General features: G+C 55.4%; 1 protein-coding gene and 1 pseudogene across 10 annotated transcripts in view; both read right to left on the minus strand.

Moving 5' to 3' along the window:
* The window catches only part of SEPTIN9 (septin 9), a 208,151-nt gene that overhangs the window by 30,825 nt on the left and 150,741 nt on the right, over nt 1–26,585 (minus strand). The window contains exon 1 of one of the 10 annotated variants that reach the window (XM_032241537.1): nt 19,132–19,353. The exons of 6 other annotated variants lie outside the window; for them this stretch is intronic. Coding sequence is in view for 1 of the 4 variants with exons in the window: in XM_032241533.1 (XP_032097424.1) it covers nt 18,581–19,007 (427 nt within the window). In the remaining 3 variants the exon portion in view is untranslated. Of the gene's footprint in view, nt 1–4,572; nt 4,787–16,056; nt 16,462–18,580; nt 19,061–19,131; nt 19,354–26,585 lie in introns of those variants that run through there. 3 more of the 10 variants (XM_032241533.1, XM_032241538.1, XM_032241535.1) reach the window with 3 other exon arrangements.
* Nucleotides 23,124–25,509, minus strand: LOC116525589 (annotated as a pseudogene).

Consider the following 26,585-nt stretch of genomic DNA (forward strand, 5'->3'; position numbering starts at 1 on the left):
TGGGGATGCTGCGGAGGCTGCCCCATGTCTGGGACTTCAGACAGAGCAGGGGGCTGGAGGCAGGGCCTGCTTGGGGGTGGGGGACAGGCAGGGAGGGGTACATACCTGGGCCATGAGTAGGAGCCTGACTAAATGACCCCTTCAGGAGTGAGAAAGACGTCACACACAACTGTTTGATCATAGCCAGAGGGACCGGGAAGGTGGGGGAGGGGTGAAGGGATCAGCTGCTCCACCTACCTCCAATCCATGCCACACCCACACTGGGCTGATGAGGGTTGGGATACTGGAGCTGTTTTCTCTCCCCATCTCTGGGCCCTGAGTCAGGAGTCCTCCTGCTCAGGAGCCTGGGGGTTAAGGAGGTCTGGAAGCAGTGGGCCCACAGTGCCATCGCCTTGGGAACTTGCAGGGCCCTGGATGTGACTCCCTCGGTCCTAACTTTGCAGGCAGCCTACCTGGACTGCACCCACCTCCCAGAAGGGCTGCTTAGAATCCTGCATGTCCAAAAAAAAGACCAATCAAAGAAGTGAGGAAGCCAAAGAGAGGCCTTGTAAAAGCTTATGATGCATTTTCCACATGCACACTCCAGCAACTTCAAATGCTTTCTGAAATAAGGATGGGGATGGATGGTTGGATGAATGGGTGGGTGTGTGGGTGTGTGAATGGGTGAGTGGGTGGACGGATGGACACATGGATGAATGGATGGGTAGGTGGATGAACAAGTAGGGGAATGGATGGGAGGGCAGATGAATGAGTGAATGGATGAATGACTGGATGGATGAATGAGTAGATGGGTGGATGAGTGAATTGGTGGATGAGTGGACAGGTGGATAAATGAATGAATGAATGGATGGGTGGATGAGTGGATAGGTGGATGGGTGGATGGATGAATGAGTGGATGGATGAATAAGTGGATGGATGGATGAGTGGATGAATAAGTAGATGATGGATGAGTGGATAGGTGGATAAGTGGATGAGTAAATTGGTGGATAAATGGATGGGTAGATAGATGGATGGGTGGATGGATGAATGAGTGCATAGATGGATGAGAGGATGGGTGGATGGGTAGATGAGTGGATGGATGGATGAGTGAACTGGTGGATGGGTGGATGAGTGGATGGGTGGATAGATGTATGAATGGATGCACGCATGAGTGGATGGGTGGATGAATGGATGGGTAGATGAGTGGATGGATGAATGAGTGGATGGGCAGATGGATGGATGAGTTAATTGGTGGATGGGTGGATGAATGAATGAATGGATAGATGGAGGAATGGAGGAGTGGATGGGTAGATGGATGGATGAGTGAATTGGTGGATGAGTGGATGGATGAATGAGTGGATGGGTGGATGGGTAGATGAGTAGATGGGTGGATGGATGAATGAGTGGATGGGTAGATGGGTAGACAAGTGGATGAGTGGATGGATAGATGAGTGAACTGGTGGATGAGTGGATAGATGGAGGAGTGGATGGGTAGATGGATGAGTGAATTAGTGGATGGGTGGATGGATGAATGAGTGGATGGATAGATGAGCGGATGGATGGATGGATGAGTGGATGGGTGGATGAATGGATGAGTGGGTAGGTGGGTGGGTGGATGAATGGTTGGATGAGTAGATGGGTGGATAAGTGGAAGGGTGGATGGGTGGGTGAGTGGATGGGTGGGTGAGTGGAAAGACAGGTGAGTGAAAAGATGGGTGGGTATGTGGATGTGGCCTATCCAAGGAGTCTCAGAAACACATACACACGTCCTTTCACCCCAGACTCTCCCCAGGAAAAAGCAGTGTGCGAGGATGGTTGCCTGGCCACCCCAAGAAGTCACTTTCATCCTCTCTGGAACACTGCCTGGGGGGATGCTGTATAGGGCATCCAAGCAACTCTGAGCTCAGGGTATGAGACACCAAGAAGCAGGAGGCGTGCTCTGACCCCCGCAGGCCTGCTCCGTGGCCTCTGCTGCCTGCACTGTGGCATGAAGCTCAGCGGCACATGTGAACTTGGGGTTCTGACCAGAAGGAGTCACCAGTCCTCTGAAGAATGAAACACACAGGGGTCACCCTTGCCTCTGAGGAGCAGGGAATGTCGACCACCCAGCCCTTCCTTTCCCCAAAGGCTCTCCAGGCTTCTGCACAGGGCTCTGATGACCTTCCTCCTGCCTCTGGCGATTCCCTTGGCCTCTGCTGGCTCCTCCTTCACCCTCACCCACAGAGTCAGTCCTGGTGCCTTGAGGGCCCCACTCCCTTGCTGACTTCACCCAGCCCCTGGGTATTCAATGCCAACAATACCACCTTCTTTGTTCAGATTCACACTCAGGTGCCAGCCTGACAGCTCCTGGGGGCCATGACTCACAGACGTGTCCCCGGGCCTCCCTGTGCCAGGCCCTCTGCTGGGTCCGGGGTAACCATAGCCATTGTCACTGTCAAGCCTAGATGTCTGAAGGCATCTTGAACCAAATGACCGTGCCCCAGGCTGAACTCCAGAGCTCCCATCCCACCGCCTGCTACCCCCTCCCCCATCGAAGTGAACGGCCTCTTCAGCTACCAGCTCTTGCAGCTAGATCTCCAGGGGCTGTGCCTGGACCGTCCATTTCCACGACTCCATGTCCACTCGTCCATCCCAAACTCCCATCAATGCTAACCCAATATATCTCAGCCACCTGCAACCCAAGCCACCACCATTAACTGCCCCTGCCCCGTCCCTCATCCTCAAAACACCAAGAGGCCTGTCATAAAACTTATTAATCTGATTGTTTCCCTCCATGAAACTGTGACTGGTTTCTGTGGCACCTGGGATAAGCCAGATTCCTGAGGCTACAGAGTCCTGTCCTACCACCAACGTGCTGTGTGACCTTGAGCAAGTAACTTAACCACTCTGCATCTCAATGTTCTTACATGTGAAATGGGATAATAACATCTGTCTCATAAGAATGCTGGCGATCAAACGAGGTACTTATGAAGCACATAGTGTTGTGCCTGGTCACTAAATGCTCAAAGTCTTTAACAAAGCACACGCCCCTAACCTAACCACATCCAGCCTCCCCAGCTCCGTTCAGCTCTTCTGAGGAGGTTTCCCACAGATGTCCTCCCTGCCGGGGCCATCCTCTCCCCATGCTGCTCCCGGAACACCTGCTTGTTCTCCCAGGACAGCTAATCTACACTGGGTCCCTCAGTGCCCACACACGTGGCCCAGCATGTGGCCTTACACATGTGGCCCCCAGATTGCTGTCTGGGGTCTGTTGCATTCACTGCCCACAAAATCTTACACGTCCGAAGCACCCGGTAAGACCCTGTGAATGAGTGAGTGAATGAATAAATGGCCAGCCTGCTGCCCTTTCATCTAGCCCCACCTCTCTCCCAAAGCAGCATGGGGGCAGCCACTACTCCTGTCTACCCTGGTGACACCGCTCCCTCTGTGCCGGCTGCACTGGCCAGAGTCCTTTCCCACGGTGTCCCTGTGGCTTTGGTGTGTGGCCGCCTGTGAATGAGAGGCTCACGATTTCCGGCTTCCACCGTCCTTCTGGAGCCACAAAGCACTAAGGCGGAAGGACGGATGGGCTTCCTGGGACAGCCGGGGTGGGAGGCCCCTTCAGGAAATTTTGTTCAGGAAATGGTCAGTGTGGGATGAGATGCCGGGTGGGGAGGGGAGTGGGGCGGGGACTTGGGGCCTGTCAGTTCCACGGCCAGGGACCCTAATCCCCACCCCCTTCCCCGCCCACTCTCCAACCTCAGTGCTGGGCTCAGGGCCTCTGGGGTCCCTCCCAGGAACACAGAAGACCAGAACACAGTAAAGACCAGGGACACAGGACAGGCAGGGCCCGTGGGAGGTGGCCTCCAGCCAGAACACCTGGGCCTACACTTGGCTCCATCCAGACCCTGAGACCTTGGCCAGGCCACTCCCCACGCTGAGGCAGGGGGGTCCCTTAGAGGCCACTGGTCACCAAGCACCACGTGGAAGACACGCCCCGGAGAGCTACCATCTTCTGAGATACCAGCGGAGGGTCAGAGGTCTCGTGGCCCAAGGATGACTTGGTCCCAGCATCTATCCATCTACCGTCCGGCATGAAAAGCCTGATGTGACATGGCCAGCCCCAAGGGAGGTGATTCAGGAACCGGCAAAGTGGATTTCATAACTGAGACACTGCCAGGGGCTTGGTAGAAGTCCCTGAATGTACCAGACCCAGCCCTGACCCCCATAGAGCTCAGACAGGCACTAAAAGGTACAGGGGCCAAGCTGAGCATCAGAGGGGCGCTGACCCCAGGGCTGACCGGAGCACCGCACTCTACAGTTTACAAATGGCTCCCATTTACTTGATCGCATCTTAACCTCTCCTGTGAGGACTTCCTTAGATTCTCTGTTCCCTAAAGTAATCAGTTGTGCTTTTGAAATCAGATCAAAGTAATAAAACTATAGTAACAGCGTGTTCTCATGAACACTGGGATATTGGCTGGGTCAAGGAGGGAGCCCCCAGGTCTCCTGCGCTGCCCCATCCCTGTACCCTCCGGCCCGGCCCACCCTCCATACTTCCTGCCTCTCCTCTTTCTCCTCCTCCCGAGGATCCAGGGCCTGGGGTTAACCTACTGTGGGACTCAAACGGTGACTTCCAGGAAGAAATGCCAGCTTCCTCCGTCCACCCGGTATGGAACCCTGGCCCACTCACGGTCACGCAGCCACCGCAGGCAGCAGCCGGAACCTGCAAGCTCCCAGGGTGGAAGCCTGTCCCCTCCCAGGCCCCTTCCAGCCCGAACTAAGGGAAGGAGCCACATTCATATGGTAATTTCTCCCAGGGCTGGGAGGGGGAAGGGGCCTGGTCCGGGCCTTCCAGAGGCTGCGCCCACAGGGCTTTCCAAGCCGGCTGGGCTCCTGGGCTGCATCCCGGAGCAGTGGCCACAGACTGCAGCGCAAACCGCCCACCAGCTGGCTGGGGAGTGGGCGCCCAGATGCGGGCCTGGGCGGGGGTCTTCGCTTTACAGGCTGGTGGTTTAAAGCGACAATGGACACACATTTGTGTTAGTTTACTCGTGTGTGTGTGTGTGTGTGTCTGTGTGTGTCTGTGTGTATGTGTGATGTGTTACACAGCCCAGAAACAGTGTTCCCCCAAGACCTCAGCCCTGGGAGACCTCCCCCAACACCCTCACCTGGGGGCCTCAGCCCTTCCGTCCTCCCCAGGAAGGTCTGGATTAAAAGTCACTTCCCCCAGCCTCAGCCCAGCCCCCTACCGGGGTGAGTTACACCAAGCTCACCCTCTCCCTCCCCTCCTGCTTCCCCTCTCACACTGTAACTAGCTGCAAGGAGTTCACCCACCCATGCCTGCCAATCCACTGCAGAAAACACGCAGGAACCTTGCACTTCCCCCTTCTGACTTGTTCTGGGCTCCAACAGGCAAAGGAAACTAGAAGTCAGAAGCCAGGACCCAGCTGCAGGCCCCCCGGGCCACTCTGCGTCCCCACCCCACCCCCACCCATCCCTGCATTGAGTCAATGTCCATTCATCCATGGAGCAAGGCCTGGACTCAAGATGAACCAAAGGGCGCCTTGGCCTCCTGGGGCTCACGGCGGCCTGTGCTGGCGAGAGCAACCTCAGAGAACAGCAGAGAAACAGGCTGCTACAAGGACTCACGGCGCCTGGCTGGCCAAGCACAGCAATGCAGCCCTACCTGGGTCCCTCAGCAGACACAGGGCTTAAAGGCTGGTTGGCCAAATCACATGACCTTGCAATTACCCAAGAGAAATGAAAACATGTTCGCACAAAAACCTGTAGACCGGCACTCACTGCAACATTCTTCACACTAGCCAAGAAACAGACACAACCAAAATGTCCATCAGCAGATGAAGAGATACACAGTGTGGTCTATCTATGATGGAATATCATTCAGCCACGAAAGAGAATGAAGCACCAATACATGCCACAATTCGGATGAGTGAAAGGAGAAAATATTCTACCAAGTGAAAGGAGACAGAAATTGTAGGATTCCATTTATACAAACTATCTAGAACAGGTAAATTCATAGAGACCAAAGCAGATGAGCGGTGGCTAGGGGCTGACAGCCAGGAGTTGGGAATGGGGACTGGCCACTAATGGGGACAGGGTCACTTTTGGAAATGATGAAAGGTGCTGGGATTAATGGTGATGCGTATATAACTGTGATAGTGAATTTTCTGTGTCAACTGGCCTGGGCTATGGGGCACCAAGGTATTTGGTCAAACACTATTCTGAGCGTGTCCGTGAGGGTGTTTTTGGGTGAATTTAACATGTAACCTTTTTACTTTTTAGAAAGAAAAAAAAGTTCAGCTCACTGCCAGCACTCACTTAATTTTACATAAACATCCTCTTTGAGGCTGAAGCAAATCTGACTGATGTTCTACGTGAAAATTAAATGTAAAAACTGGCCAAGCACGGTGGCTCACGTCTGTAATTCCAGCACTTTGGGAAGCTGACACGGGCGGATCACTTGAGGTCAGGAGTTCGAGACCAGCTTGGTCAACCTGGTGAAACACTGTCTCTACTAAAAACACAAAAAATTAGCCAGCAGTGGTGGCAGGCACCTTGTAATCCCAGCAACTTGGGAGGCTGAGACTGGAGAATCCCTGAACCTGGGAGGCAGAGGTTGCAGTGAGCCGAGATTGTGCCACTGCACTCCAGCTGGGGCAAGAGAGAGATTCTGTCTCAAAAAAACAAAAAAAAAAAAGAATTTTTTAAAAAACAAAACTGTTCCTGCAGTTATTTCTAAGTAAAACATCAGAATCATCTGAATCATCAGAATCATCTTTTTCAGAAAAATCAGATTCATCAAATGAATCTTCAGGCAACAACTGATGAGAACAGTGCTTACGTCGCTCGTAGGGAGGCTGTGCTCTCTAGGATTTGACATTTTCAGCGACTGAGAATTGATTATGATGATGATGACCATGATTACTTGCGATGGAGTCTTGCTCTGTCGCCCAGGCTGGAATGCAGTGATCTCGGCTCACTGCAACCTCCTCCTTCTGGGTTCAAGCCATTCTCCTGCCTCAGCCTCAAGGGTAGCTGGGATTACAGGCTTACTCCACCATGCCCAGCTAATTTTTGTATTTTTTAGTAGAGATGAGTTTCACCATGTTGGCCAGGCTGGTCTTGAAATCCTGACCTCAGGTGACCCACCAGCCTCAGCCTCCCAAAGTGCTAGGATTACAGGCATGAGCCGCCATGCCCGGCCGATAATTACTGTTTTTTTTTTAAATGGAAATACCACTAGTAAAAATGGGATGCTGTAAACAGAATGATGTCTTTTGTTCCTGAAGTCGATATCCTAGAGAGATGTGAAAATAATCATAAAAGCAAGATATTTCCCGGCAACGTTACCTCAGGGTGAATGCTGTAGCCGGGAACGCTGCTGGTGAGTGTTCCTGGGCAAATTCTCAGGGAAAATGAGAAAAAGGGTGCAGTCAGGAGCCCGGGTGAAGCAGACGGGGCGCCCTGGTGTGGGTGGGCCTCACCTGATCAGTTGAAGGCGGCAGGGTTTGAATGCACGCTCCAAGATACAGTGCCTTGATATAGTGAATATTTTCAGCTGAAGGAAAAGAAATGGCAGGTCCAAGAAGGACTTGCTGACCTGCCCCTTCTCTGAAGTAGATCATAAGCCCCTCACGCCAGAGGCGCCCTCCCTACACCCAGTGGTAAGGAAGAGCCTCATCGCCAGAGCTGGAGGATCTGAAAGGGGCCGCAGTATGCAGGCCTTGCTGAGACCCCCCGGGCTCACTACTCAGCTCATGCTCTGTTGCTCTGTCACAATTTCCCACGCCTTTCCACTCTTCATCAAACACAGCATAAAAACCCTCAGGCCTAGGCCAGGCACAGCAGCTCACACTTGTAATCCCAGCACGTTGGAAGGCCGAGGCAGCCAGATCACTTAAGGTCAGGAGTTCAAGAACAGCCTGACCAACATGGTGAAACCCCAACCCTACTAAAAATACAAAAATTAGCCAGGTGTGATGGTACATGCCTGTAATCCCAGTTACTCAGGAGGCTGAGGCATGAGAATGGCTTGAACCCAGGAGGCGGAAGTTGTAGTGAGCTGAGATCATGCCACTGCATTCCAGCCTGGGCAACAGAGCAAGACTCCGTCTCGAAAAAACAAATAAATCAAATAAACAAAAACCGCTCAGGCCTAGGCTGGGCACAGTGGCTCACGCCTGTAGTCCCAACACTTTGGGAGGCCAAGGCAGGAGGACTGCTTGAGCCCAGGAGTTTGAGACCAGCCCAGGCAACACAGTGGACCCTGTCTCTACAAAAAATAAAAAATTAGGGCCAGGAGAGGTGGCTCACACCTGTAATCCCAGCACTTTGGGAGGTCAAGGCGGGCAGATCATGAGCTCAGGAGTTCGAGACTAGTGTGACCAACATGGTGAAACCCCGTCTCTACTAAAAATACAAAAATTAGCTGGGCATGGTGGTGGGCGCCTGTAATCCCAGCCATTCAGGAGGCTGAGGCAGGAGAATCACTTGAACCCAGGAGGCAGAGGTTGCAGTGAGCCAAGATCGTGCCACTGCACTCCAGCCTGGGTGACAGAGCAAGACTCCGTCTCAAAACGAATAAATTAATTAAATAAAAATAAAAAAGTAGCCAGGCATGGTGGCACATGCCTGTAGTTCCAGCTACTTGGGAGGCTGAGCTGCGACTCAGAGTGAGTGCAGGGCAGCTGGGTCCCAGCTTGAGCCCGGGAAGTCAAGGCTGCAGTGAGCCGTGATCGAGTGAGACCTTGTCTCAAAACAAAAAAACGAAACAAAACAAAAACCGCCCAGGCTCACAGTTTCGCTGGGTCTTCATTTCCTCATGAAGGCTCCGTGGCAAGTAAAACTTATTTTAATTGTTATGCATACTTCCTGTTCATCTCTCTGTCAGTCTAATTTACATGGTCCTGGCCAATGAACCAAAAACCAGTAGAAGAAAAGGGTTTTGTTTTTCTCCGATTTCGTTCAGTTCGCGCCTTTGTAATTTTGTGACCAGGGCCTGCAGGTCTGAATAGGACACAGAGCTGGAGTGGGAGCGAATTCTTCCTGCTGAACCCTCCAGTCTGGAACACTAGTGTTCCTTCTCCCGCCTTCGGACTCGAACGGACACCTGGCTCTCCTGGGTCTCTGCCTTCAGGTGGGCACCAGAGCCACGGCCTGTGTCTCCAGCCTGCTCATTTACTCTGTGAATCTCAGCACTTGCCAGTCTCCATAATGAGGTGAGCCAACTCCTCACAATAATAAATCTCTTAATCTGCACACAGGTACACACCTTCTCCCGGTGGCTTCTCTGGATGAGCCTAATACAATCACTTTGTGACTACAGCAAAACCACTGAACTGTATACTTAAAAAAGTCAATGTCACGGTATGTGAATTCTGTCTCCATAAAGCTATCACTTCAACAGCAACCAGAAGCCGGTGAGCCCCAAGCACTCCTCTGCAAACGAGAGCAGGGACAGCGTCGTCCTTGCCCTCGGATGTCCCCAGCCTCCAGCCTGGATCTGGGAACACTTTCATGTGCCCCCTCCTTCAATTCTGTAGCCCAAGGGCGGGGGCGTCCTCAGCCTGGTACCTTCTCCATCTACTCCGCACGCTCTCCTCACACCAGCCAATGGATCTCCCCATGGATTTTTATTTTATGTTTTTATTTTTTTGAGACAGAGTCGTACTCTGTCACCCAGGCTGGAATGCCGTGGGTGTGATCTCTACTCACTGCAACCTCCGCCTCCCAGTTTTCAAGTGATTCTCCTGCCTCAGCCCCCCGAGTAGCTGGGATTACAGGCACGCACCACCACACCCAGCTAATTTTTATATTTTTAGTAGAAATGGGGTTTCGCCATGTTGGCCAGGCTGGTCTCGAACTCCTGATCTCAGGTGATCCACTCACCTGGACCTCTCAAAGTACTGGGATTACAGGCATGAACCACTGCACCCGGCCTCCCTACAGATTTTTAAAAGGGCCCTGGGTGACAGACTGAGATCCGTTAAGTCACAGAATGACCCTTTTAAATAAAGAAGGAAGCCATAAACCTCCACTTAAACGGAGTGGGGGACGGCAACAGAAACACAGCCAGTCTCTCGCTCAACTCGTCCCCAAGGTCTCTGGGCAGGGGGGACAAGAAGGGAAAATCTGCCTCCCAAGACACCCCACTCAACACCCCAGTCCCCACACGCAAGACGCAGCCATGCATAGCGGCAGCAGTGAGGACCCCAGCCTGGCAGGCCCCCACATCCCCCGCTGAGGGCTCCAGGGGCCGGGGCTGCTCAACAGGACCATAGGAAATGACCGAAGGAGCCCTAAGCTGCTGGGGTGGCCCCCGGGGTTTCCTGGGCCATCTCTGGTGGGACCCACTCCAAATCTGGAAGAGGCCCAAGCCCTCTCCTTCCCCATATCCCAAACCCCAATCAAACCAGCTAGGAGCCTTGGTGGACAAGAAGAAAATTCAATTAAGCCCCTCTTTGCCGGCTGACATGGGCCCCAGAGGGAGAGGGGCCCCTGGGTGGCTCACGCTTAATGATTACTTCAGCACTTGGCTGTCTTTCTTCCCCAGCAGTCCTCGGGGAGCCCCACGGTGAGGTGCGAGGAGCCAGCCAAGCACGGCACACACGAGGTAGGGGCCTTCCCTCACTCCCAACCTGCAGACACCGGGGCCCCTCAGGGGACCGGCCTCCCATCCCTGAGCCATGTTTCCCCCACCGGCCTCTCAGCTGGGAACAGAGAAGGAGCTAATACTGCTTAGCCAGATGTAGAAACTGAGGCACGCACAGAGCGGTCATGAGTGATACGGTTTGGACGCTGTCCCCTCCAAACCTCATGTAGAAATATGATGCCTGATGTTGGAGGTGGGGCCTGGAGGGGGTGTTTGGGTCATGGGGGAGGATCCCTGATGGGTGGCTTGGTGTCCTCCCCATGGTCATGAGGTCCAGGAGATCAGACTGCCATAAAGAGTCTCGCCATGGTGACATGCCATTTCCCCCGTCCTCTTCTGCCGTTCGGAAGAGCTTCCAGGGGCCTCCCCAGAGCAGACGCTGACGCCACTTGTACAGCCTGCAGAGCTGGGAGCCAAATAATCCCCAGCCTTGGGTATTCCTTTATAGCAACTCGAAATGGACAAACACAGTGTGTTAGTGTCTCTTTCTGGACCCCACAAGGTGCCTGGCAGGGGATGTGCACTGGGGAGATGGCAACTCTGAGGTCCTCACAGACCGGGCCCGGGGCTTGCCCACAGCTGTATCTCAGCACCTTGATATTACTGAGCAGATACCCAAAAGCCCTGCTGGGTGAGTGCGCGAGTGAATGGTAAAGATAGAGGAGGCTGGTGGTGCTTGGGAAAGGTCCCAGGAGTCTGGGGAGGTGGGACTGGGCAGTTCAGGTCAACAGCTAACCCTGGGGAAGGCTGGGAGGCAGCCAGGACGCTTGGAAGGATGGGAAAGGACAGCCGAGGGACTTTATGCAAGTGGCCTCACTCTTCCCAGGAGGGCGAGAAGCAGGAAGTAGGCATCAGACCAAAGAGTGCCAGGTGGGAGCGGCGCTCAGGTGGCCCGAGGAGCGGGTGCAGGCTCAGCAAGGCTGGTGGTAGGGCTGGTGGCAGGGCTGGTGGCAGGGCTGGTGGTGCCATGTGTGGGCCCGACCCTGGCCCCGTTCACTGCCTCCACCTCCTGGATGCATGGGCCCGTGGCCCCCAAGGCCCTCCTTTGCCCCTATGCCACCTCTCCAGGCTCCATTTCCCAGCGCCAAGTGGTTTTCTCACTCCCATCCCTCCCGTTGCCCCTACATCTAAGCTGACCTCCTCCCAGAGCTCTGGTGACATTTACATTGAGATGTGAATTTGGCACATCTCAAATTCCTGGGCCACAAAGCCTTTGCAGAGTCTCCGCCTTCCTGGGGCACTCCTTCTTAGAGCTGGGTGTGTACTTATCTCACTGGATCAGAAGCTTCAGGAAGGCCCGTCTTGCACCTCCTGCCCCCCACTTCCCACCCGCCACTCAGCCCACAGCTGCCATGCGGTTGCGCCTTGGCAGCCACCACAGCCGGTAACAGACACTTAGCACTTCAGTGTCCAGGTTCCATGCTGAGCCTCTTCCGTTTCATCTCCGTTTGTCCCCATGATGGCCCCTGATGTGGTAACCATCATTATCCATTTTTCAGACAAAAGGCCGAGGATCAGAGAGGAAAGTGAGGTCTGAGGCCACGTGGTTCGTAACAGGCACATGGACCCGGCAGTCCCTCTACCCACGAGCGAGGCTCCTCCCTGTCCACAGACCTCACTGAGGTTTTAGAGCCTGAGGCCAGTGAGTCTCCAATGAGCATGAGGATGGCGGTGGTGCCGGGGCTGGAACAAGGCAGGGGCCTCTGGAATCACAGTCCCAGATTCAGGATGCTGCCCTGGCTGGGAACCTGGCTCCAGCCCACCCGGGACCCCTTTCCACCCCAAGTCCTGCACTGGGCTGTGTTGGGGGGTGCTGAATGAGGAGGGATGGTGAACAGGGTATAAAGCGACTCCGGCAGGTAGGTTTCAGCTGGAAGCTTGCAACATTCCTGGTGAGCAAGAAAACACCAGGGGAAGAGGTTACAACCCTCAGACGGGCTCACTGGCGACTGTCCCTCAGCCTTCTCATCGGGACAGGCAGAAAATCCAGCCTCCCTTCAGGGCGAGTCCAGGGGGGACTTGTGGTACAAAGCCAGGCCAAGGGCCGAGGCTGTATAGATATGAGCAGGTGACCCTGTGCCACCGGGTGCCCTCTGTGCCAGGCCCTGTGCCACCATCCCCATCTCACTGAGCCTCTGGGAGGTGAGGCGACCAGCCAAGGCACACAGCCCTGGGGGCAAGGCTGGACCCAGGTGTGTCTGATTCTAGAATTCAAGAGGACGGACAGAGGAGTCTGAGCCCTCAGAGACCTCAGCGATGGCTTAGTGCGTCAGGACAGCCCGGCCGGCTCCTGCAGCTTCAGCCAGCTGTGCACTCCCTCAGTCACCTGGGGCCCCAGTGCTGGTCACTGACACTGAGACCTGGCTCTGGCGACCCAGTGCTGGTCCCTGAGATCTGGTACTGGCCGTGGGGGCCTGTTCCTGGCTGTGGCATCTGGTGCTGGTCACTGAGATCTTGGCTGTGCATACCCGGTGCTGGTCCCTGAGATCTGGTACTGGCTGTGGGGCCCCATCCCTGGCTGCAGGGACTCAGTATTGTCTGGGGGGTCTGTCCCTGGCTGGGGAGAGCTGGTACTGGCTGTGGGGCCCGACCCTGGCCATGGGGGCCTGGTGCTGGAGGACCCTGACAGTGAAACCACAGAAGCAACGGGTAACGGTCCATTAGCAGAGTGTGTGGCCTGCCTGGCTGTAGCACCTCCCTCCACTCTGTGCCCTCTCTCACCACAAAGCCTGGTGCAGGTAATGAAGCCAACAGCCGGAGAATCGGGAGGAGGACGCACACCGTACCTGCTCCTCGTGCACGTCCCTGCGCCCAGGGTGGCTGAGACCCCCTGCTCCTCCTCCAGGGTTCTCCGAGCCAGGTCTGCGCTGTTCTGCCCCTCCTCGGCTCCCACCCGCCCAGCCCCCCAGCTACAGACAGCAGCGATTCTCCCTCCCACTCAATGGGGCCACTGTCCAGCCCATCATTAGTCTTCACGGCTGGCAGATGACGCCGGCCACAGGCAGCATTTCCTCTGGTCCCAGCACACAAGGCACAAAAGACACCATCCTGCCCCAAGACCCTCCTAGTCACATGGCACATGGGAAGCGGGGTGGGAGTCTTCTAGGGCAGTCCCCTGCCCCCAGGGACAGCGTGTTCAAATCCCCCAGGAAATGCTGTTCTTTGGCCCTTTTTCTTAAAAACCCTCCAAGGAGACCTCGTGCAGAGCATGCAGGAAGAATGGAGATTCTTGTGAGACTCTCGGGCTAGCCTCCCAGAAACCACAAAATATTTGGATAAAAGTTGAAAATCTGCAGTCACACAATACTGACCATTCATTCATTCAAACACTCGTTGAGCAAGCACCTATGACGTCCAGAAACTCAGGACGGGGATCGATAAGACACAATGCTCCTGTCAGTTCCAGTGAGAGAGAGATGGCACCATCATCCCTGCCCGCTGGGGGCCCCCTTGGAGGAGGCACCCAGGTTCAGGGCCCAATCTGACTAGTGGACGTGCCCCTTGGAGGGGGCACCCAGGTTCAGGGCCCTACCTGCTTAGTCGATGTGCCCCCTGGAGGGGGCACCCAGGTTCAGGGCCCAATCTGCCTAGTAGACATGCCCCACCACGTCCGTGAATCTCCTGGTCCTGTGGTGGCCCCTGGAACAAAGGCTGAGAGAGAAGAGACAAGGATGCGGTGGAGGGAGGATGCCCATGCACAGTCATGTGGACACTGGCAAGGTTGACTCTTCAGTGACCGTTTAGATGACCGAGTCACCCGGCGCCTGGAGCCTGGCACCCACAGAGCAGGGCAGGACAGCATGCCCTGCTGGGAGCACAGGCCTGAGAAGAGGGTGCTGCCAGCCAGGCTGGATGGGACAGAGAGTGAAGGGCCCCTTTCCCGAAGGCCATGCAGAGGTCGGGGGTCAGTGTCAGCAACCCCATCAGTGTCAGCCCCCCAAGGCCTAGCCAGAGTTGGGGTTCCAAGAGCACCCAGGAGCCAGGATCTCACAGGGGGTGTCCCCCACCCCTAACTTCGGGACAGTGACAAATCTGGAGTGCTTCTGCCCGTGATCCAACTACTGAACCCAAATGAAAACACTGACAAATTGCATTTAGTGTCATTTATAGGGAAAGGAGGGAAAAAAAAAAAAAAAAGCAAACTGCATTTAGGCTGGCTGGCCAGGGGAGGGCAGAGGGGCCAGCACCTCTGCCACTCTTTGGGCCCTTTGCACTGACCACCACCCCCAGCAAAACCAAGGCCTGGCACCGCCCCGAGAAATCAGCCCTGGAGTCAGCTGGAGTGAGGCAGCTCCTCCAGGCAGATCACTAACTCTGCTGTGATGGTTCCAGTAGGGAACCCAGGTCAGGCCACAGCAGCTCAGTGCCTGCAGAAGGCCCTGGCCTCTGGGTGTTAAGTTCTCTCTTCCGCAGCCCCTCAGCCCCCGGTGGGCAATGTATGATTCCCACTGTGGATAAAAGAGAGGGCCCAATCTGCTTAGTGGACGTGCCCCTTGGAGGAGGTGCCCAGGTTCAGGGCCCAACCTGCTTAGTGGATGTGCCCCTTCGAGGGGGCGCCCAGGTTCAGGGCCCAATCTACTTAGTGGTTGTGCCCCTTGGAGGGGACGCCCAGGTTGCGAGCTACACCACGGGCCTTCCTTCTGCTGAGCTTGGGTTTCTTTTGGGCCACACCTCAGCCCAAAAGAGACCCAAGAAGGAGAAGCAAAAGAGAGGAGGAAGAGGCTGAGCTGTGGCAAGTTTGAACAGCCAGCCTGGGGGCGCCGAGGTGGGGAGGGTTCCCATTGCTGCCCTGTAGGCCCTGGAGCAAGGCTCCCATGAGCCCCCGGCAGCCAGCTGGGCAGGCACGGGCCAGGGTGCCAAGCGTGCCAGGACCTCCGCCGCTTCCTGGGTGGGAGTGAGAGGGACCCTCAGTGGGCCTGTAATTAGACCTGTGCCTTCCCAGCCAATTCCTCATCAAACAAGCTCACACGCAGAGCGGACTGGGCATGGCCACCACCTCGGGAGCGCTTCTGGGAAAGCTTCCCAAGGCTCCGCAGAGCTCCGGGAACAGGCCCCTACCTGTCCGGGAACTGCGCCCGTGCTCAAGCAACAAATCAAAGCTCGGCGCTGGAAGGCAGAACTGGGAACAGAGTCCCCGCCAAGGGCCACAAGGCCCTCAGGAAGCCTCTTCCTCCAAGAGTGGCTGCGGGAAGCTGGGAGCCTCCAGGGTCATCAGCCCCCAGGTCTTCCCAAAGCCAGGTGGTATCAATGCCCTACACTAAGGTGAGGGCTGCAGAGAGGGGCCAGCGGGGAGGAGCGCCCCCCCAGCTCACCCCGCCCATTGACCCTACTCTCAAGCATTGAAATAAAGCCGTCTTCCCACACCCTCAGCCAGGGAGAGAGGGCGGAAGCCCTAACATCCGGGGTGTATGGGAAAGGCTTACATGTACCGAGGAGCCAGATAACGGAAGCTGCTGACGGTGCTGACGCGCGTCTTAAAGGGGCCTTGGGACCTTTGACACCAGCAGGGAAGCCGAACACTGCCCCAGGCCTGGGGGGCAGGGAGGGGGGCTCCTAAAGACGGGGAGCCCCTCCTGTGGAAGTGCCTCGCACGGTCTGATAAGAGCAGCTCGGACCAGCTGTGGCACAACAGGAAGTCGGGAGGATACGGTGGCCCCGGAGGCTGGGCAGGGCTGGGAGTGGTCAACCCAGAGACGCTGGTTGCCCAAGTGGGTCCAGGGCTTCTGGGCTGAAAGTCCTTGTGGAGCCTGGCCTTCAAGCCCAGGACAGTGGACCTGGGGTTCAGAGGACAGACCCCAGGCCCAGACAACGCTTTATTTTCATTTTATTTATTTATTTTTTTTTGAGGCAGAGTCTTGCTCCTGTCATCCAGGCTGGATGCCATGGCACAAGCTCAGCTCACTGCAATTTCCGCCTCCTGGATTCAAAGAATTCTCCTGCCTCCACCTCCCGAGTAGCTGGGATTACAGGCATGTGCCACCACGCCCGGCTAATTTTATTGTATTTATAGTAGAGACAATACAATAGGGTTTCGCCATGTTGGCCAGGATGGTCTCAAACTCCTGACCTTGTGATCCTCCCGCCTTGGCCTCCCAAAGTGTTGGGATTATAGGCGTGATCCACCGTGCCCAGTGAGCAAGGCCATTTTTGCCATGGAATGCTGGTCTGACCACAGTGCTTAATGGCTCTGCCCACAACTATGCCGTCGTCTTCCGTGAAGACAGGGCTCTCAGGGCAGAAGTCACATCTTCTAACCCCAGAGTGCCCCACGCCACCCCCTATACGCACACAGAGGGTCCTCCCCACCTCCAGCTGAATTGGCCTCATCACCGTCACCATGACAGCCTACAGGGGCCGGGGCGGTGGGAACGCACACAAAGCGGTCAATTCAATCGTGTCTCAGGCGCCCCGACACAGAAATGACCAGGGGACAGTAGGGGCGGGGCGGGGTCAGCAGCAACTCAGGTCCCCACAGCCAGGCATTAAGAAAGGCAAGCTACACCACGGGCCTTCCTTCTGCCGAGCTTGGGTCTCTTTTAGGCCACACCTCAGCCCAAAAGAGACCCAAGAAAGAGAAGCAAGAATCCCACCTTTCCAACGAGGACTCACATGTGGGATGCTAAGCAAACACCTTCCTCCTTTTCCTGAAAAGGAGTTCCTGGGGCTGCCGCAGGACTTGGCCAAAGAGAATGAAGACATTCATGGAAACACACGAGGCCCCATTAAGTTTCAAGGCCAGGCAGCAATGAATGGAGGAGGAAACCCACAGCATTATTAGGGAATGGGGCCTCTTTCTGCTTCCTCCTCTTCTAATGGGTTTCCCCGTGTGGGATCCAAACCCAATTCCAACTCGACCCTGGTCCAGCAGGTGCTGTCCCCACAGCCCAGAACAGACCTGCCAGAAAACTACTGTTCAACCTGCTTCCGGGAGGCACATTTTTCCCCAGGAAAACAAATCCGAACTTAACTTAGATGAGCAGAGAGCTGTTCCCCAAACCTCTGACCAGAACACAGAAGATTTCATGTCAAAAAGCAAAGAGAGAGGGGCCAGGAATGAAGGGCAGCAGGCTGGAGGCTGAGGCAGTCCCCAGAGTCAGTGGGATGGAGTTTTGGGCGCAGATGGCATTGCCTGCAGAGCTCCTCGCCCCTCCCTGCTTTCCAGGGACCACCCTCTGTTGGCTGCATGACTTTAGTCTGTGGGGTTCTCCCAGCATGAAAAGTCCCCCTGAAAGCAGGTCCGTTTGGGAGCTCCCTCAGCCCCTGCTCACTGACATGCCTCTGTACGGCGGACACCCTGCACGCCATTCTTGAGAAGCAGAGCACACACATCCCAGCCAAGCCGGCAGCAGCCTCCTCCTCGCTCCCCCCGGGAACGCCCGCACATCCCCAGCACATCCAGGAATCCTGCGCTGCAGCAGCGGCTCCCCGGATCCCAGTGCCGGCGCCGCCGGGAGCGTGGGTTACTGCATTTCTATCGTTGAAATTATCTCTAGCCTCCAGCCAGTCTTGGGGAGCCCGAAGGGGTGATAACCTCAGCAGAGTGATCTTAGAGAAAGTGGTGGCCAATTCGCCTTTCTTCCTGGCCCTGCTGGAAGCCAGGGAAACCCCTTGCAAAAGAGAAACAAGTTCCAAGACACTCCCGGCAGGAGGAGAACCGAGGCGCTCAGCTTAGCTGGCCAAATATTTACAAAGAGATAGCTGTGACCACACAAAGCCCTATTCTTCTATTTCGAGGCCGAAAATCTGGTCCCCGCGTGGAGACTGAGCTCCCTGCCACCCCTCTCCTGGGGACCCCGCTCAGTCCTGCCGCCTGAGGCCTGGGCTCGGGGACAGCGTGGCTCCCGGCCCCACCACCGTGGCCATCGGGGGCCCGCCTCTCGGCCGCACCACCTGAGAGCCCCCCGGCCAGTGGTACAAGGCTGGGAAGAACAAAGGAGCAGGACTCACCCCAGCAGCGGAACGTCGGGCTGCGCTGGCCGCGCTGAGAGCCTCGGCCCGCCCACCGGGTCACATGGCTCAGAGCCCAGCAGAGGATCAAAGGGGCTTTGTGGCTGCGGAACAAGGAGCCTCCCAGAGCGTGGGGCAGAGGTAGGGAGGGACCTTGACTGCCTGGGAAGGGAGGCTCGGTGGGGAATTGCTCCAAGGGGGCAGGGTGAGGGGAGCAAGGAGGAGAGGGCAGGCAGAGAGAGGGACGCCTGGCAGCAGGCCCGGTGCAGCAGCAACCTGGGGACGCTGGAGGGACCCCAAGGAACCACCACTCGCTAAAGGAAAGTGACAGGGTCCCTGGGAAGAGCCAGGGGGAGCTGCCAGGAAGAAGAGCGGGGAAGAAGCTCCCAAAGACCTCTGGCCACCATCCTTGCCTTTGTCCCTGCATTTGCCAAAGCCCCTGCCCGTAAGGAGCCCCCTCCTCCCAGCCAGGTCCTGACACTGACCTGGACGCCCTCTCTCCCTGTGCCCCACCCCGATGACCCCCCTTTCCCAGGTGCTCCCCCACCTACCTGCTCAGACATCCCCACACCTGGGCTCTCAGAGAGCATGGCCAGCCATCCCAGAATGCCATTCATACCTGCAGCCAGGCTGGAACACAGCCACCTGGGTTTGTCCCGTCTACCCCACGTGCTTGCTGGCTAGGACCTCGGAAGGGAGAAGGAGCCGGAGAGGAGGGGCAGGTGATCAGGCCGCAGCTCACCCTGAGCTCTTCTTCCCAGACCTCTGGGCTCAGATCCGATCTAGCTCCTACCTCTCCAGCCTCCCCAGCCCCTGGGGGACATGGCCAGTCAGTCAGTCTCTTCCTCTCCCCTTCCCTGCAGGCCTGGGATGTGCTGGGACCCAGAGGGGCACAAGCAAGGGGGTCCCCAGAGGAGGGAGCTGACACGATAGGGGCTGGGCCTGGGATCCGCCAGACCCAGCTCAGTGCCACGACCTCTGAACCCCCAAGTGAGTCACTCCCAGCAGGGGCGGGGCCACTCCCACACTAGGAGAGAGTGCCTGGGAGAGGGCTTGCTGGGGGCTGGGAGGGATTCACTCAAGTGGAAGGCAGCCCTTGGTGACACCTTCTGCGGGCCAGGGCTGAATTCTGTAAGCTACGCCCACGGGCAGCTCCTACGGGACCTTGTGTTCACTGGGCTCCACGTCTGCTCACCTTTCCCATCCCATACCCCCACATGTGGCTGGTGGTGACTGAAGCCCCCACGGGACCTGCCACGCTGGCCACACAGGCCGGCCACATCCAGCGGCGCCCCAGCCAGCAGTCACTGGCCTCTAACCCGTCGATTCCCACTCCTCATGGCCAGCGTTACCCCTAAAGGCCTCCTGGTCATTGGGTTTGCCATAAAGGCTTCAGACGGCCGTTCTCCCACAGCCCTCCCTAACCTCACAGTGAGTGGCCATGCGGAGCTGCTGTCACTGGTCTCCAGGCGCTAGGCCAGAGCCAGGGAGTGTCTGGGAAGGGACTTCATCCTGGGAGTCCCCATTCCCCGGAACAGGAGGGAGGCTGGTCAGAGCTGTGGGTTCTGAGTCAAACGCCGAACCCCGAGGCCCCGGGCCCGTCACTCAACCTCTGTGGAATCTGACCTTCCCCATCCGTAAAATGGGTACCACCACCACCAGTCCCCAAAACTACAGCAAGACACACTCAGCATTCAAGGAGAGTAGCCCCAAAGCCTGCTCGGCTGCCCTGCGGTTCAACACTCCAGCAGAAACGGTACCCAGGCCACAGACGCAACCTTACATATTCCAACAGCCAGAGTAAAAAATGTAAGAACAGGCCGGGTGCAGTGGCTCACACCTGTAATCCCAGCACTTTGCGGGGCCAAGGTGGGTGGATCACCTGAGGTCAGGAGTTCCAAACCAGCCTGGTCAACATGGTGAAACCCTGTCTCTACTAAAAATACAAAAATTAATCAGGCATGGTGGTGGGTGCCTATAATCCCAGCTATTTGGGAGGCTGAAGCAGGAGAACACTTGAACCCAGGAGGCAGAGATTGCAGTGAGCCAAGATCACACCACTGCACTCCAGCCTGGGTGACAGGAGTGAAAATCCATCTCAAGGAAAAAAGAAAAAAAAAGAAATCATTAAAAAAATATAAGAATGGGTGATATTAATTTTAATAGCATTCACTTAACAGAGCCCAAAATATTATCAATTCAACATGTAATCAATGTAAAAATGACAGATATTTTACATTCTTTTTTTCCCTTGCTGGGACTCTGAAACCCAGCACGCATTTCACAGACCCGGAGTTGCCACATTTCAAGTGTTCAAAGGCCCCATGCAGCAATTGGCTATCATGCTGGTCAGTGCAGCTCAGATAGTATCAAGTTATTTTATTTTATTTTTTTTTTTGAGACAGAGTCTTGCTCTGTCGCCCAGGCTGGGGTACAATGGCAGGATCTTGGCTCACTGCAACCTCCATCTCCCAAATTCAAGCAATTCTCCTGCCTCAGCCTCTTGAGTAGCTGGGACTACAGGTGCACGCCACTATGCCTGGTTCTTTTTGTATTTTTAGTAGAGACAGGTTTTCACCATGTTGTCCAGGCTGGTCTTGAACTGCTGACCTCAAATGATCTGCCTGCCTTAGCCTCCTGAAGTGCTGGGATTACAGGTGTGAGCCACGGCGCCCGGCCTCAGGTAGCCTCAATTTGATCCTAGGATAACACCAGGTCATTGGAGAGCTGTTGATTTGAACCATATGATTTGAGCCTCCCAGATCATTCTCAGCACCACGTCTACAAGCCACATGTAGAAGATGATAGGACACAGCTTGGTGAAACACACAGAAGACGCTGGTGAGGCCACAGATCCCGCCATCAGTACCCGCCCCCGCCTCCCCCCACCGTCGGGGACATTTCACTATCAGAAAGAGCAGAGCTTCTCCTAAGAAATGAATGTGGCCCGGTGTGTGGTGGCTCATGCCAGTAATCCCAGCACGTTGGAAGGCCGAGGCAGGCGGGTCACCTGAGGCCAAGCGTTCAAGACCAACTTAGCCAACATGGTGAGACACCATCTGTACTAAAAATACAAAAATCAGCCGGGCATGGTGACACGTGTCTGTAGTCCCAGCTACTCGGGAGGCTGAGGCAGGAGAATCACTTGAACCTGGGAGAAGGAGGTTGCATTGAGCCAAGATCGTGCCACTGCACTCAAGCCTGGGCAACAGAGCAAGACTTTGCCTCAAAAAAAAAAAAAAAGAAAGAAAAGAAAAGAAATGAATACACTAGAAATGAATGTGCTAGGCACACGCTAAGTATCTCTTAGATGATTCCAAAGACATCAATTACTGTGACTGCCAACTCACCCACTTCCCTGGGCATGCCTACCCTGCTGCCCAACTCACAGGTGCTCAGGCCAGGATGCACCCCTGACTCAAACGCAGCCTGCCACTGGCTCAAAAGGGAGAGTGAGGCCACCGGAATTTTCCCAGGAGTCTGAAGTCCGGAATGTTTTTGGGTGGAGGGTTCTGAAGCCAGGAGGCCATGCAGACCTGGGGGCTGAGACACTATGTGGGCCATTTGCAAAGAGGGATGCTCAGGCAGTGACCCCAAGGAAGGGGCGAGGGGAGGAGAGGGTGGCACATCCACGCTTCTTCAACTCCTGCCCTTCCAGAGACCTGGATGTTCCACATGCTGGCCTCCCCCAACGGATATCCTTCCAATAAGCAACTCATCGTGTTCATGTTTATTTTAAAGTCACACAGAATTGCATTTATTTAAAAAGAATTTGGAGAGACAGAAAGCATTCTGGTGGCTGCCAAGGGCTGGGGAGGGCGGATGGGGAGTGGGTCCTTCATGGCTACAGGGTTTGCTTTTGGGGTGATGAAGAGCTCTGGTGCTGGAGTGACGGTCACACAACACTGCGACTGCACTGGACGTGACTAACGGCAACTTTTATGTTCTGTGCATTTTAGCACAATAAAAAAATATACATTTAAAACGACAGAATTCAATGTGTCCTTTTTTCCTCATGAGCTAGTTTGTTTTCTTGCTTCATATCTTAACATCAAAAGGGCCCTAAGATACACCACAAGCCTCTAGGGTAGGCTTAAGAACTCTCCTTCCCCAGACTGTCACCTTATGTGGCCACAGGGGCTCTGCAGATGTAACTGAAGATGGTGAGATGAAGAGATGACCCAAGTGGGCCCCAAATCACAAATGTCCTTTAAGAGGGAGGCAGGCCAGGCATGGTGGCTCACATCTTCAATCCCAGCACTTCGGGAGGCCAAGGCGAGCAGATCACCTGAGGCCAGGAGTTCGAGGCCAGCCTGGCCAACATGGCAAAACCCCGTCTCTACTAAAGACACAAAAATTAGCCAGGTGTGGTTGCACATGCCTGTGATCACAGTTACTCGGGAGGCTGAGGCAGGAGACTCACTTGAACCTGGGAGGTAGATGGAGGTTGCAGTGAGCTGAGATCATGCCACTGCACTCCAGCCTGGGTGACAGAGCGAGACTTCATCTCAGGAAAAAAAAAAAAAAAAAAGAGGGAGGCAGAGGGAGATTTGATTGCAGAGGAGGAGGAGGCCGTGTGAGGATGGAGGCAGAGACCGGAGGGATGCAGCCACAAGCCAAGGAACTCCAGCAGCACCCCCAAAGCCGGAAGAGGCAGGAAGGGATTCTGCCAACACCTAGACTTTAGTCTGGTGAGACTGATCTCCATCTTCTCACCCTGGGCACTGTAAGGGAAGAAGGCTCTGTTGCTTTAAGCCACTGAGTTTGTGACAAGCAGTTACAGCGGCAACAGGAAGCGAATGCAGCCCTCAGTCCATTCCTCCGCCCACAGTAACACAGGCGCTTCTCCTGCAGAGAAAGAAGCACACACTCGGAGCTGAGCTGAACTCCCTCCAGGCCACACAGCCACTGAATGGGACAGGACCCCTTCCCACCCTCTTCGGGGGTCTGTTTTGGATTTTCCAAGGCTGCTGCTCTTAAGATAGTAAGCCTCCCATATCTACAGAGACTAATCTCAAAGCTGAGAAAGTTCCCCCTTCAAGGGGCATCAGAAAGAAAGCCCCAAGGTGTCCACCTGTCTGTGGGCAATGCCCACAGTCCTTCCTGGTGACCCATCCAACAGAAGGGTCACAGGGGAGGGAGCAGCACGGGCCAGCCTGTCCCACAGCAGGGTCCCACTCTGGAAGCCACAGGGGACAGTTGGGGCTCCCAACTCCAACTGAGCCAACTGGGAGAAGAGCCCAGAACAGTCTTGGAGGCTGACACCTGCCAGGAAGTGCGGCGACACCCACATGCTGCTGAAGCATGCAGCATTGCAGCAGCAAAGAGGAGGGGATGTGGCTTCTCAGCTTCCTCCCCACTCCCCGCACACACATGTACATGAACACACATGCGCACACACACGTGCACGCATTCATGCACCAGCCCCCAGTTCCCATGTCCTGCACTCTCCCCTGCCAAGCTCCTCGGCCACCACCAAGCCAGGTTGTGAGCACAGGGCTCAGCCTTCCTGCCAACTCTTTTCCAATCCATCTGGGCAACACCCCAGTGGGATGCAGCAGATGCTTCCCATCAAATGCCAAGAACAATATCCCCCCCCTCCTCTGTGGGCTGGTGGCCAGGCTTCTGCGTGGGGGTTCAGGGGGACAGGCTGAGGGGCAGGAGAATGGTTCTGATAGCTGGTATGATTTGCAGTGATGATGCCCCAAGGCAGCCCACATGCCTGCCCACAGACCGACCTCGAGAAGGGGCTGGGAGCACCCAGAGCCCCTGCCATCCTGGGGTGGGCAGGCTGGGGGAACTCCAAGCAGCCCGAGTCAAGGGACCATCCCCAGGCAGGCATGGCAGGACACAGGGGCCTCTGCCCAGGTTCTCTGTAGGCAGCGCAGCTGCTGGGCTGTTTTGGCACATTTGGGTGACATGTTCCTGTTTCTTCTGGTTTCTTCTCACTTGGCCTGGGAGAACGTTCAGGATGCCCCCATCTCAAAGACAAGCAAACCCCCTTCCTTTGGCTCACCTACCTCCTCAAACTGTGAACTTCCTCCCCATCTCAACAGCCCAGCCTCTTCAAAGTGGGTCTACACTGCGGCTTCCATCTTCCTACCACCCACTCACTTCTTAACCCGCGCCATCTGGTGTCCGCCCATCTCACTATTAACGGAGCTCTTGAAAAAGTCCTCATGGCCAATATCCAGCCCCACCCCATCTGACCTCGAGGGCAGCGCCTGACCCACAGGAGCCGGTTCTTCTCCCCTCTGTATGCCCTAGCACTGAGGTCTGGATAGCTCCCAGGGGACCCCCTCGCCCCCGGACTTAGTCTCCTGGGGTGACCACACCTCCGTTCCAGCTTCCCAGCTCAGCTGCCTCTCCACAGCTTGCCTCAGTTCTCCCCCTTTGAGCACTGCCCATTTTCTGAGACTCAGGCTCCCATTGGCTGCACCCACCCAAACCCCAGCCCTCTCACCAAGTCCTACTGCTGGCTTCTTCCTGGTGTCTCAAATCAGTCCCTTCCTGCCCACATCCATAAGGTCAGTTTCCGCCCTATGACCACTCCCCTGGACCAGAGGGATTGTCCCACGCCAACACCAACCTCCCATCTAGCTCCCTCCCACCCAGGCAGGGCTCTGCTGGATGACCCCTCCCACTTTATCACTCCTTTTCCCAAACAGCTTCCCAGGCTCTTCTGTTAAAGTAGAAATTCTTCCCTTGCATTCGAGGGCCGCTGCAATCTGGCCAACACACCTTCAAGGCTGAATTCCCACTCCTGTCTAAGGAGCCTACACTCTTCAGCTGGCCCCCACTGTCCCGCAAACCCCACCTAAAATCCCCCTTGGTAAATGTCACCCCCTCCAGGAAGCCCTCCTGACATCCTCCATCATATGTGACCAGTACCCCCAGAGTCAGACCGTGACTTGGAGACCTTGAATCTTACTCACCTTTGCCTCTTTCGGGTCTCCTAGGCAGCGAGCCTCAATCTATGTTTGTGGATCTCTGTAGCGTGAGGGCCCATTTCCTCCTTTCTCAGAAATGCTCACCCCACCTCCTGTCACGGTGCAACCTCCACTAGCAGGTACCTTCAACAAGCCTTTTTACTTTTTTCCTTTTTCTTTCTTTTTTTTTTTGAGACGGAGTCTCACTCTGTCACCCAGGCTGGAGTGCAGTGGAGCAGTCTCGGCTCACCGCAACCTCCGCCTCCTGGTTTTTAAGTGATTCTCCTGCCCCAGCCTCCCGCAAAGCTAGGATTACAAGCATGCTACCAGGCCCAAGTTATTTTTTATTTTTTTTTTTTTGTATTTTTAGTCGAGACAGGGTTTCACCATGTTGGCCAGGCTGGTCTCGAACTCCTGGCTTGAAGTGATCTGTTGACCTCAGCCTCCCAAAGTGCTGGGATTACAGGTGTGAGCCACCTCGCCTGGCCCAACATGCCTTCTTATAACCTTCTTGAAAAGCTATCATTATACCAACAGTGTGTCTTATAAATTGACAATAACTTAAAATGTGACATTTTATTAAAAGTGTGACCTTACTTTTAACTAATAGAGTTGGTTGTGGTGTGCAGCCAGCTCTACTATCCCTGCGTGATGACCACTTTGTAGATTAGCGACAGGCCCAGACCTGCGTCCAGTCCAACCACCCTGTCGCTCCAGCCTCCGTTCCCCTTGAGCCAACATCAAGCATGTCCCAGGGCTGCAAACTCATGGTGGATATAAAACCAGGATCCTCAACACCCAATACAAAACAATGGGGCCCTGCACTGATTTCAGCAGCAACCAGAAACCACGTCTGCCTCCTGCACCGGGGCACCCAGCCCTGTGAGCTCTCTCTCCAGAATAATGAAGAGGTGAGGACTGCCAATTGGGAGCTCCAGGCTGCCGACTGGGTGTGATGCTCTGCAACTCCTCAAACCCCTCCATCACCAAAATACGGGCCAAAGCAACTGCTGAGCAGCTGAGACGGCAGCATTTTGAGTCCAGCAATAAACAATCTGGTGTTTAGAGGAGACTGA

The sequence above is a fragment of the Sapajus apella genome, unplaced genomic scaffold (genome assembly GCF_009761245.1).
Source record: "Sapajus apella isolate SASKATOON/1434 unplaced genomic scaffold, GSC_monkey_1.0 scaffold48, whole genome shotgun sequence".
Lineage (NCBI taxonomy): Eukaryota > Metazoa > Chordata > Mammalia > Primates > Cebidae > Sapajus > Sapajus apella.